Below are 12,416 nucleotides of genomic sequence, written 5' to 3'. Positions count from 1 at the left end.
CCACACACACCCACCCGCACACACACACACACACACCAACCCACAAACACACACACACACACACATACATACCCACCCACACACACACACGCCCGCACACACACACACCAACCCACAAACACACACACACACATAGATACCCACCCATACACACACACACACCCACAAACACACACACATACATACCCACCCCCACACACACCCACCCACAAACACACACACACCCACCCACCCGCACACACACACACACACACCAACCCACAAACACACACACACATACATACCCACCCACACACACACCCACCCACAAACACACACACACACATTCATACCCACCCACACACACACCCACCCACAAACACACACTCGCACCCCCACCCACCCAACACCACCACCACAATCACCGACCTACCATCACCATCACCACCAACACCACCACTAACCCGTCACTAGCATCACCACCACCGTTGCCGCCGCCATCACCACCACTGACACAATTGCCGTCGCCGCCACCATCGCCTGTCATCACCACCACCGCCGCCGACCCGCTACCGTCACCACCCCCACCCACACCCTACCACCGCTACCGTTTTCTAAAAATGAAAACCGATAGAAAAATACACATCTAAACACGTTTTCTAATTTTCTAAAACTGAAAATGAAAAATGAATAAGTTTAACTACACACGTTTTCTAAATTTTTCAATGAAAAATGGAAACGGAAAACGAAAATCGAAAAGGGAAAACAAAAAACGGAAAATGAAAATTGTTTTTCCGTAACTAAACGCAACCTAAAATTTTCAATCAATCAAGTTGAGGGGTGACATTAGCATAAATACAAAGTTTTGGAGTTGAAGTGCCATAACAAGAAACTGCTTAAAACAGGCCAAACAGGGTACGCCTTCAGGGTTTGAGAAGAGCAGTTGCGAGTGAAAAAACGTCTGGTTCGTCTCCCTATCCAGTCATATCACTAACGACTGGTTCGTCATAAATTCTACCAGGTGATTCTCATCTACCGATGAATCGACGTACACATATCAGCAATTCGGTTTATATTTGAAACCATAAACAGTTTACTTCATTCCTCCATCTCGATGTTTGACTACCAACTGTTCGACCATTTGCCTCAGAGATGCTGTCCTCTCCTTTGTAAGCTCACCCCCCCCCCCCCCCCCCCTTCTAATTCCTTCATCCCAAACCACGATTCTGTTAACTCTCTATATGTATGTTTATGTGGGTACGCTCTAATTTATTCGTCAATTGTATGTTACAATGTTTATTGCTTTGTTAGTCGATTATGTATCAAATTGAACACAGTTAATGTGTCCTTTAAATAAGGTTATTCTACTGCTGACGATAGTTTCTTTCTTCAGGAATTTATCTGTTACTTATGCAAACAACAGTCTGGTCCCAAACACCTGTTCTTCACAATCTTTTTATCATTTTGTGGCGCGGCTGGATTACAGTATATCTCCCAAATTGGTATTTGTTAGTTCTTCCAGAGAAGGTCAATTACGTAGATTATTTCACTGCAATACTCATCCAAATAAGGCATCAAACTTCTTGGAATCAAGAAATCAACTTAATTCCAGCTACCTTGAAAGGGAATCTTCGGCAAAAAAGACAGATTCAGATAACTTTTTTATCGAACAAAGATCAGATAAAGATAAGAACGAAATGGAAAGAAGGATGAAAATTGGATTAGCAAACAAGGGAAGAATTCCATGGAACAAAGGGAAGAAACACACTGCAGGTATAGAATCTTTTAGTAAATAGGATACCAAAATCCATAAGGGTTGAATACTTGAAACCTTGAATTAATTGTAAAGTTGTGTCATACAGGGACTCGTGAGTTGATCAGTCAGAGAACTAAAGAAGCTTTAAAAGACCCCAAGGTGTGAAGTCATGTAAGGGGCTGTTGGTTTAAATATATTATTTAAACATAGGTCCCACATAATTTTCTTGCATTATAGTGGTCTTTCACTTATAGATGCTTGTGTTTTTCAGGTAAGAAAGAAAATGTCTGAATGTCCTCGAACTCTTAGGTATAATTATCAATTCCCACTTTTAGCTATAAAGAGATCAAAATGCATAATTCCATAAAACATAGTGATTTACATATATGCATATATGTATCTGCAGTGAGGAAACTAAGGCAAAAATACGCAAAACAATTACAAAACAATGGAGAGAGAGATTGAAGATAAAAAGATCAGGTGAGAGGTTTATATCATTGTGGGCTGAAAGCATTGCAAAAGCTGCTAAAAATGGAGGACATGGTCAGAAAGAATTGGATTGGGACAGCTATGAGAAGATTGAAAGAGAGATTGTTCTTCAACAGCTTCAACGTGCTGCTGACGTGGCAAAAGCAAAGGAAATGGCACAAATACGAGCTGAGAGAAGAGCAAAAGCAAAAGCTGAAAAGGTGAAGCTTACTTTAAAGAAACGGGTGGCGAAAGTAAAAGGGTTAGTGAAGAAGAAATCAAAAGAAGAAAAAGAGGAGTTGGCAGCAGCTGAGGATTTGAAACTGAAAGAGAGATTAACAAAGGTAAAAGCTTGTAATTCAACATCATTTTTTTGAAAAAAAATCATGAAGCTTTTTGGGATTATTTCTATGATGAGGGTATTTATGTTTTTGCACAGACAAAAGAACTTTTAAGTATCTTTTTTTTTTTTTGTTGGGTGGCAGATTCACAGGAAAAGATCTGTAAATGAGCAGCTTAGTAGTCGAGATCAAAGAGCTTGGGAAAGACTTGACCTTGAGATTTTGAAGAGAGACATAAAGAAAGACGATATTTCTCTTGCTGATCAAATTCGTGAAGTCAAGAACAAGAAAGCAGAGATTTTGACAACTATGCCACCTAATCATTCATCTGCTTAACCTTGTGAGGGGGTAAAAAGTAAAAACACTTGTTGGATGCAGACTTTTAACTATAAACATAAGCCAGGGTAGTTGATTATTAGATCCAAGAGTTTTTGTGGTGGTTACAAGACCTTTGTATGCACAACTTTGATGATAGTTCTGGAGGCAAATGATGTTATGTGATTCGAAGGTGAATGATGGTTTCAATCTGATTATTGCAGTTTTGATTCATAGATAATCAATTTTTAGTCTTGGATAAAGGGCTAATAACATAAAAAACATTATATTTTGTCACTTTTATCCGTTTGATCACGAGTATTAAATTGTGTTAGAAAAACCACTCATATTTTCATAAAAATCTCATCACTGCGACCACTATCCATTTTATTTTTCTATTTTATTTTTAGGCCTTATTTTTATCGAAAAAAATTAATATATTAAAATTTATAATCTTTTATTCTCTTCAAACAAACATCTATATCGATACATATATTGATGTGAAACTGCAAATTTCGGTATTTTTTTTTTTGAAAAACCATTTGGTTTCAGTTTTGTATGATTTAATCTTAGTTTTTCTCTTGAAAAACTATTTGATTTCGGTTTTTCTATGATATAGTTTCATTTTTTTTTTGGTTAAAAAACCATTTGCGTTTGGTTCTTTTGTGTTTGAAAACCCAAACCGAAATCAAATAGTTTTTTCAGTCCCAAAAAAAGAACCGAAATCGAATGAAAGTTGCGCTCCCTGACTAAACTATAGAATCTAAGGGCGAACAGAGTTGGTCACAACTCATGGCGGGGTGAAGGAGGTATCGCCGGCGGAACAACTCCTTGCATGAAGAGATATCGCGGAAGAAAAGGATTTCTCTCTCTCTCTCTCTCTCTCTCTCTCTCTCTCTCTATATATATATATATATATATATATATATATATATATATATATATATATATATATATTGGTTAATTGTAATTCATGCATAAAAAGTTCTACTAAAATGTGTTTATATGTTTTTAATTTGTAAATTTGTTTTGTATTTTTTTTTTACTATTTTGTGAATTAGTTTGTGTTTCTTTTAAAATAAAAAATTAAGTAAGTTGGAAGGAATGAAAAATATTAGGTTTCATGTGTTGTGGATGAGAATGATGAAAATAAGAGAAAAGAGAAACATTTGTCACAATGACATTTTTAAAAAAAAAATTAGGTAATTTTTTTAGGACAAAAAAATAGGACATTACCAGTAAAAACGACATTTATGGGTCACAATTATAGATGGAAACGAGTCGTGGATGGGGCCGGGTTGGTCATCCCTGCCCTCGTCCCCGAGTCTCTTACCTCGTCCCAATCACTATGCTCATCCCCCACGGGTGCGGGGAACTGAATCATCTCCCCTCCGGATTTTGGACATATCCCAACCCTTCCCCAATCAATCCCCGATCTATCGAAATAAACAAACTCAAATTATGGTTAGACCCGAAAATAGATAAATTTCTCTAACTATATATAATATCTAGCGTTTAAAAACATACATATAACGGTAAGTTTTTTTAAATATATAAATAATAACTTTGAATTAGTTATAATTACCATGTTTCAACATATATATAAAATTCGTATACTTGCTACACATATTATGATAGTAAAGTTTATTAATTAAATTTTGGAATACATAAAACTCATGCAAACATTCCATTCCAATTAACGAGTGGGTCTGGTTCAGAGGATAATATAAGCGATTGCCAAGGGTCTACGGGGGCCTACAAGTTTAAGTTCATGTTGCATATTAGTCTTATCTTATCAATGTTATTCGTTGAAGAAAATAGTTTAATGGACCCTAACGCATCAGATATTGTATTGTGCTACATAAATATTTCCACTTTTGAGAATTGGATAAACAAGAGATTAAAAACCGAAGAAGAAATGCATGGTATCGAAACACGGAAATTAAAATAAAAAACGAGAGTTGTCAAAAGAAGAAAATGATATGAAATGAGAAATCAAATCGTCTTCTTATCACTCTATGGAAAAAAAATGTTTATCCCTTTGAAGGTTGCCCGTCTCTAAGGTCCTAACGAAAAGAAATGAATGATTTTGTTTATATATCTTGAATCATGCACAGAATTAATGGTTTTTGTTTCTATCTTGAATCATGCACAGAATTCATTCCAAAGTTTCATTCCAAGAACCTTACTCATATTGTCCATCCTAAAAAAAATTAATGGTTTTTGTTTCTAAGGTCATAACCGGAAAGAAAATGTAATTTGACTCAATTTGGGTTTTGAAATTTTATTATTTTGAAATTAGAATATGCCAATTATAAAATTTTAACATGTGAATTGATTTTATCTTTAATATGAATGGCAACCTAACTAGTGTTGGGTTATGAATTATTTTTTTATTGAAAATGTGAATTGGTTTTGATGTTTATCTAGAATTGGTTTTATATTTAATGGTCAAATTTTTGAATAATTCATCGCATAAATAAAAATGTACTATTATGAACTGTGAAATGGTTTCTTTAATGACTAAATTGGACAAATTGACTGACAGTTTAACATAGTTGCAACTCTACAAAGAATGCAGTCTATTGATTTGTGTGTATTATTAGTTCATAGTTTGAGATTAAATATGTCAATTGTCATTTTATTTCTCATTTTATTAGTTATGACAGCGAATGGTAAACTGGGTATGTTGTGTTTTATTTGCATTTTATTTTGTTGCTATTTATTTCTTTAATCGTTGTTAAAGTGATTTTTGAAGTTTCTATGGAATAAGTAGAGAAAATAACCACAATTAAACAACTCTCTAATTGTTGTGAAATGTGTTTTTGAGGGCTTTTATTTTTCTCTCGTCGCAAGCCCAAAAAGTGTTTGGACCGGCTCTGTTAACAAGATTTGACAAGAAGTTCCAATCAATCTTTTTATATATAATTATTATATATAGAACTCAAACAAAATATGGTGATGTGAATGTACCCTTATTATCATCAGAAATACAGTTTTCATTTCTTAGCCAAATTCACTCTCTAATAGCTTCAAGAATTCTCAGGATTTATACATGATTAGCTGAAGTGGCTGTAACTATTTGCTCACAACGAAATTATAATGACACCATTTGTAAACACATAGATGCAAGATCAACAAAACCAACCAAACTTTAGTGGTGAACAAAGCTATACATGATAAGTTAAGCAACGTGATTCTCAAAACAAGTAAAACCACAATAATATAACCATCTTATGAACTACTAGACTGAGAATCAACATGTCTTCTACTTAATTAAAAGAAAATTGAATTAGATTCCAATATCTATTATATGCTCACTGATAGTTCTGTGAAATAGGCATGTCTCTTCCAGGAATACCCTCACTCTGATACGGGTTTCCACCACCTACATTTGATCCATAATTGTTTGGCCCTGGTCCAGATTGATAACCCATACCTCCACCATTTGGTCCTCCATACCTTGGCTGCTGCTGGTAATTTTGTCCGCTCATGTTTGGTGGCGGCATCCCACCACCCATGTTTGGTGGTCCTCCGTGGTAACTTGGACGAGGAGGACCCCAATTAGGTTGACCACCACCACCACCATGGTGTGGTGGTGGTGGTCCTCCCATGCCACCACCAGCATTGAGTGGTGGTGGTGGTCCACCCATGGACCCACCGGGTGGTAGGCGGTTGTTCTGCATGTTTTCTCTTCTCCTATCAAAGTTTCTTGACCTATCAAAGTTGCGAGGCCTGTCATTTCTTCTGTTCCTTTCATTTGCTCGAGAATTGTTTCTGATCCACTCCTCGTGATACTTTGGATCATATGGAACAGCCTTTCCATCAATAAATGGTTCCCCTATATCAAATGACAAATGCAATGAGCTTTTATTTTATAAGCATAAAGCATCATACACCAGGATCCATAAGAATGGCATTTGGTATGAAAATAATAAAGAGTAGATGGAATGTGATACCTCCATAATCTTTGTTTTTGACATCCAAATATGAATCAGGAAGCACCCAACGGACACCAGGTAACTCTAACAAAAATAAACAGAAAAGGTTAAATCATAAACCAGAGAATTTGACAGAAAGAAACAGCTAACTCTTATCACCTTTTATCTTATATGAGTCTTCTTCAGGCACAAGGGCTCCAAAAGCATAATAGCATCTAGTTGAAACTGAATAAATCTTCATTCTTGCTTCGTCATAGCTAGAAACACAGTAGAATTAATCCCAGAAATCATGAATATCATATATACACAATGTCACAATCTACAGTTACTTCCTGTGAAAGTTTGCAATGAAACTAATCCGATTAGTCCTATAAGGACTTAAGGCTGTAATATCCTACAAACTAATATTGTATAGCTTTATACTGAGATGGATGATATTGAACGAAAGGCATAATTTAGATGTTAGACTGAATTGTAAACCATCCAATACATAATCTCAAGAATTCAAGAATTCCACTGGCATAAATAGAGAGCAAACAGCCGAATTTGTATGGAAATTGACAAAATCTAAAGCAGTACCTTCCAACGACTTTCGCTAAGGTGTTGATGTAGGAGTCAATGATCTCATCTCTAGTAGGCTCGCCTTCAGGCTTGTCCACCACAACAAGCCAGTGTTCAAAATCGCACCCATCAAGAAGGATCGTCTCCTTAGGGGGACGATTAGACCAATTAGGATTCGAGTCGTTTAGAGAAGATCTGGTCAGACTCGTAGAAAAAGGACGGATCCCGGTAGCAACCAGTGAGACGTGGCGGAGATTGTTGGCAACAACCAAAAGAGGGCGGATGCGGAGAATAGAGGAGGAGGAACTGGTGGTATAGAAACGAGAGATTAAGGTTTGATTAGCTGTGGAGATGAGAGAGCGAACGAGAACACGAGTAGCCATATTCAGGGTTTTTGATAGTTCTTGGGTGTAAAACCCTAGATGTCAACCGGATAAGGGGAAGGGAGTGCCGCGGGGGTTATTTATACTTTCTTACCCATCGATAATTTTTAATCGTCTTTGTCAACCTCATAAATTGTAATGTCTGTTTTTGCATGCAGAACCGTAATATGTAAATTTTCTATAAGAATAGACAACTTTTCCAATTTTTTTTAAAGACATAGACCATTTGATGTAAAAAAGCTGCATATAATAGACCTTTTCTATGAATTAAAGTATAGTTTTGTAATTTATTTTCTATAAAGGGATCAAATTTACCAACATATAAAGTCTTGTGGTCAAAGTCTCAAACCTACCTAAAGAGTGTATTATTTAAACACAAGTACCATTTCTATAAAAAAATCTCCACAGATACCATTTATGTAAATTACAGGGACGATGTGGTAATTTATTTTCTATATGAGGATCAAACCTGCAAACATACGAATTTTTTTTAAACACATAGAACATTTGCTTGCTGTAAAGAAAAAATTTACACATGGATCTTTTCTGTAATTATAATGATAGTTTTGTATTTTATTTTTCTTCAAAGGAACCAAATTTACCAACATACAAAAGTCATGTGGTTAAAGTCTCGAACGCAAAGAGTAACACATACCATTTCTGTAAGAAAAATATTGCATGGGACCATTTTTGTAGCCAAAGTCTAAAACCCAGAACTATTATTACTAGAGTTTAAAAGGCAAAAATTTACTATTCATAACTAAGTTGATTTTTGTTATATATATATATATATATATATATATATATATATATATATATATATATATATATATATATATATAGGTTTAGGTTCTATAGAAAACAAAAAACCCTAAAAATCATTAAAATGCATAAAAAAAATACTTAGACATCACAAAACTTTTTTTTGAATTTTTTTATCAAAAAAATCGCAACTTTTAGGTCAAAAGCGTTGAAAAAAAATTTTGAATTTTTTTTTTTTACAAAAAAAAATTTGATTTTTTTTTTCAGCGAAATTGTAAAAAATGCTGCGATTTTTTGATAAAAAAATTCAAAAAAAAGTTTTGTGATGTCTTGGTATTTTTTTATGCATTTTTATAATTTTTAGGGTTTTTTTGTTTTCCAAATAACCCTTCCCTATATATATATATATATATATATATATATATATATATATATATATATATATATATATATATATATATTGTATTAATTGTGAAATGTATGAAAAATATTGTATTATTGTTGAAATGTACAAGAAATCTTTTGGAAAAATAATTTGTGAATTGAAATTAATCATCAAAATTGAAGGGTTGAATGATGTTTAATTGGAAATTGATGTTTAATTTTTTGTTACAACTCGTAATTAAGCACGATATTAAATATAATGTCAGTTATGAATTGCACTTTAATGTCGGATTAATTGTTTTATTGGTTATGGTTTGTAGTATAAAGACAACCATTTGAAATACACCAAAAAATGCAATTAAACTCTCTCCTTCTCTAGTTCATCTTCTTTCTTTTGTTATGTCTAAGGTACAATCCATGCCTATTGATGGTTAAGGTGGTCTAGAAGAACCATTTCATGTTGTTGTATCCTGGGAAACAAACATCTGGTAGTAGGATGATTTTGTTTTAAGGACACCGTGTTAAAACAGGCCTCGGCGTTTTCAGTTTTTATGTTTGATTTCATACATTTCCGTAATATTATTCCTACAATCTGAAAATAAATTCATTTGTACAAAATTAACTAAAAATCCGAAACAAATTTACCTTTAATTTTTGTTGTTGCTTAAGTTTAATAGAAAAATAAATCATTTTTTGAGTTTTTTCTTGCTTTTTGTAAAAACATCTTAGTTTATAGAAAAACAACTTTGTTTCTTAAAAACAACTTTAATTGCTGAAAAATTGCTTCAGTTTTGTTGGAAAAAATATATATAGCAGTTTTTATTGAAAAATAACTCAAACTTTGTTGAAAAACAGCATTTATAATAGTTTATGTTGTAAACATCATCGTTTTTTTTAAAAACAACTTTCTGAAACTGAAAAACAACTATAAATTATGCAAAACAACATCAGAAATTGGAAAAACATATTGATTTCATTGGAAGCAGCTTTAATATTTCATAAATATGAATTTAAGCATCAGTTTTGCTCAGTGTTGCAGAAATCGGCCTTGGCGGCCGATTAATCGGCGATTAATCGTTTGGCGGCCTCGAACCGATTACGATTAGGGTGCTTGGCGGAAATTGGTCAAAATCGGTCAAACTCGGGCTTGGCGGCCTTGGCGGTCCTCGGCGGTCATAGGCGGGAAATATTTAAAAAATTCAAAAAAAAATAATTTTCAAATATTACACCAAAATTTTAAAATTTTAAAATTTTAAGCTTTCAAATTTTAAAATATTATACTAAAATTTTTAAAATTTCAAAATTTTAAAATTTAAAATTTCCAAATACTTAATTTTTTAGGAAATATTAATTTTTTAAATAATTTTATTAATAATTTAGGGTCCCCGATTAATCGCCGATTAATCCCCGCCGAGTCTAATTAATCGCTTATCGTCAGTCGACCGCCGAGCTACCGCCGAACGATTTTTACAACCTTGGTTTTGCTTAAGAATTTGAAACCATTTTTTGTATCAGTTTTTCAAATCAAATTTCTAGATCAAATTTTCAGCATTAAATATTGCATCAGAAAATCAACAGATTTCTGAATCATATTTTATATTAGACGTGGTATCAATTTTTCATCATAATTGTGCCTCATATTTTTACATCAGAAATGTGTATCAGTTTTGTATCAAAAATCAGTTTTACACTAGTTTTCTAAGAAAAACAACATCAGATTTCTAAAACCAGTTAAGCATCATATTTGCATCAGAATTTTTCTTCATCAGAAATTTATACATCACAATTCTTATTTCAGAATTTAGTTTAAGCTTTCTGCTTCAGATTTCTATATCAGATTTTCAGCTTTAGTCTTATGCATCAGAATTTTAGATTTCAGCTGCTAAACATGGGAGTCAGATTCCAAATTCCTAAAATCAATTTCAAACATTATATTTTTCAGATATCATAATTCATAAATGTAGTTATCAAATTCATGATTTCAAACTTCCGAGTTGTATATTTTAGAATTAAGAATTGTAGCTTTCAGTTTCTGATTTCACTCTTCAAAATTAGTTTTCAAAGGCAAATACTGATAAAAAATTCAATTTTAGCCTTCAGAATTTCATACATAATTTTCTGATTTTAGAATTTCAAATTTTCAAAATTGTTGAAATAAATTTCTAAAAAAGGTTATAGATTTTGACAATAGTTTTGGCTATTTGATAATCTTTTGAGTTTTATTCGAGTCGGATGCAGAAATATTTCTAGAAATTATAATTCTAAATAATTACATTTAGTGTTTAAATGATTTCTGAAATGTCACCATCCATAGTGGAATGACTTCCTAAGTAAACTCTATGGATGGTAACTCCAGTTAGTGATGGATTGATACGAGTGCTCAAAGAGGGAGTGGTTTAAAAAAAACTTTAAAGTTGTGCATATCTTATGTTTTTGTCCAAGTTGAGGCGAAAAGTTATTCTTGTGATTCTAAACACTTAAATTTGGTGTTTAAAATAATCCAGATATGGTATCACCTAGAAAAGAGTTAACACTTAATGATGTGTTGTATGTTCCAGAGCTTCGGAAGAATTTATTCTTTGGATGGTTGTTGAACAAACATGGGTTTTGCTTGGTGTTTGGTCCAATAAGTTTATATTAAACAAAAAGGGTATGTTTGTAGACAAGGGGTTATACAGATGGTGGAATATTTAAATTACATGTAATGACTAATAAGCCTAAAATCAATGAAATTATTTATTCTTCCGCTCACTTGCTTAAGTCTTCTATTATGTGGCATGCTAGACTTGGACATGTTATTTTGACACATTAAGATGTTTAGTTAAATGTGAGCACGTACCACATTTTCTGGGGATAATAAGTTGTGCTGAGAGCAACCCGAGATCCCAATTCACGTTGCATACTCTCCCAAAAAAATGAGAAGTGAAGCGAGTATCACGATCGGAAATAATCTTTAGTGGCACACCATGTCTTGCAACAATTTCGTCCAAGTATACTTGCGCGTATTTCTCCATTGGAGCTTCTGGAATTCCATATGGCTTTTGGTGCTCCGCTTTGACTTGTTAAACAAACTCTTGGACTTCTTAATTGATGGTGGTGCTCAAACTTGCACCCGCTTTTTATTCTCTATTGGACTTTCTGTCCTAATCTCTGAGTTAAAGAAAAATCAATTCGCATTGCAGACTCTTACTCCTTCTTGAATTTGGGTTACAGACTCAACCTAAGATAAGGTCTTCACTTTTTCTATAATAACAACTCGAATGGTCATATTCTAATGACCATTGATTTCATAATGCAAAAGACACACAACAAAACAGACTCTTGTCTCTATTAGTCTAATACTATCACGGAATAAATCTTCCTTCATATTTTAATGTGATATAATATCTTCATAGTAGGTAGAATTTCTAGTTAATGATTTCTTAATCCTTTAATGAAGACTGTTATACTTCTATTGACTACCTCGATCATTTCCTTCTTCAATCTTCTGATTGAAGTTTCGTCACTACACAATACATGGTTCTCT

General features: G+C 33.4%; 2 protein-coding genes across 2 annotated transcripts; one reads left to right on the top strand and one right to left on the bottom strand.

Moving 5' to 3' along the window:
• The first annotated feature begins 888 nt into the window (after positions 1-888).
• LOC145117757 (histone-lysine N-methyltransferase, H3 lysine-79 specific-like protein) lies at positions 889-3,069 on the top strand. Its single transcript, XM_079054069.1, has 6 exons — positions 889-1,148; positions 1,373-1,752; positions 1,842-1,894; positions 2,007-2,044; positions 2,142-2,547; positions 2,689-3,069. Exons 1-6 carry the CDS (start codon positions 1,132-1,134, stop codon positions 2,878-2,880), a joined length of 1,086 nt encoding a protein of 361 aa, XP_078910195.1. The 5' UTR covers positions 889-1,131; the 3' UTR covers positions 2,881-3,069.
• A 2,917-nt stretch (positions 3,070-5,986) lies between these two features.
• On the bottom strand, positions 5,987-7,825 carry LOC145117000 (multiple organellar RNA editing factor 8, chloroplastic/mitochondrial-like). The gene is made up of 4 exons (XM_079053305.1): positions 7,380-7,825; positions 6,960-7,057; positions 6,819-6,884; positions 5,987-6,700 (listed from the first exon to the last, which is right to left on the bottom strand). Exons 1-4 carry the CDS (start codon positions 7,742-7,744, stop codon positions 6,177-6,179), a joined length of 1,053 nt encoding a protein of 350 aa, XP_078909431.1. The 5' UTR covers positions 7,745-7,825; the 3' UTR covers positions 5,987-6,176.
• Between the last annotated feature and the right edge of the window lie 4,591 nt (positions 7,826-12,416).

Source organism: Lactuca virosa, chromosome 5, assembly GCF_052849685.1.
Source record: "Lactuca virosa cultivar CGN04683 chromosome 5, Lactuca_virosa_CGN04683_v6, whole genome shotgun sequence".
In the NCBI taxonomy this organism is placed as follows: Eukaryota; Viridiplantae; Streptophyta; class Magnoliopsida; order Asterales; family Asteraceae; genus Lactuca; species Lactuca virosa.
This window is presented reverse-complemented; position numbering and strand designations above follow the sequence as displayed.

Coding starts and splice junctions, on each gene's coding strand:
- LOC145117757 (XM_079054069.1), top strand. Junction 1,753..1,841: donor AGGGAAGAAACACACTGCAG/GTATAGAATCTT, acceptor TGTGTCATACAG/GGACTCGTGAGTTGATCAGT. Junction 2,045..2,141: donor GAATGTCCTCGAACTCTTAG/GTATAATTATCA, acceptor ATGTATCTGCAG/TGAGGAAACTAAGGCAAAAA.
- LOC145117000 (XM_079053305.1), bottom strand. CDS start 7,744: ATGGCTACTCGTGTTCTCGTTCGCTCTCTCATCTCCACAGCTAATCAA. Junction 7,058..7,379: donor TTAGCGAAAGTCGTTGGAAG/GTACTGCTTTAG, acceptor CTGTGTTTCTAG/CTATGACGAAGCAAGAATGA. Junction 6,701..6,818: donor CAAAAACAAAGATTATGGAG/GTATCACATTCC, acceptor CATTTGATATAG/GGGAACCATTTATTGATGGA.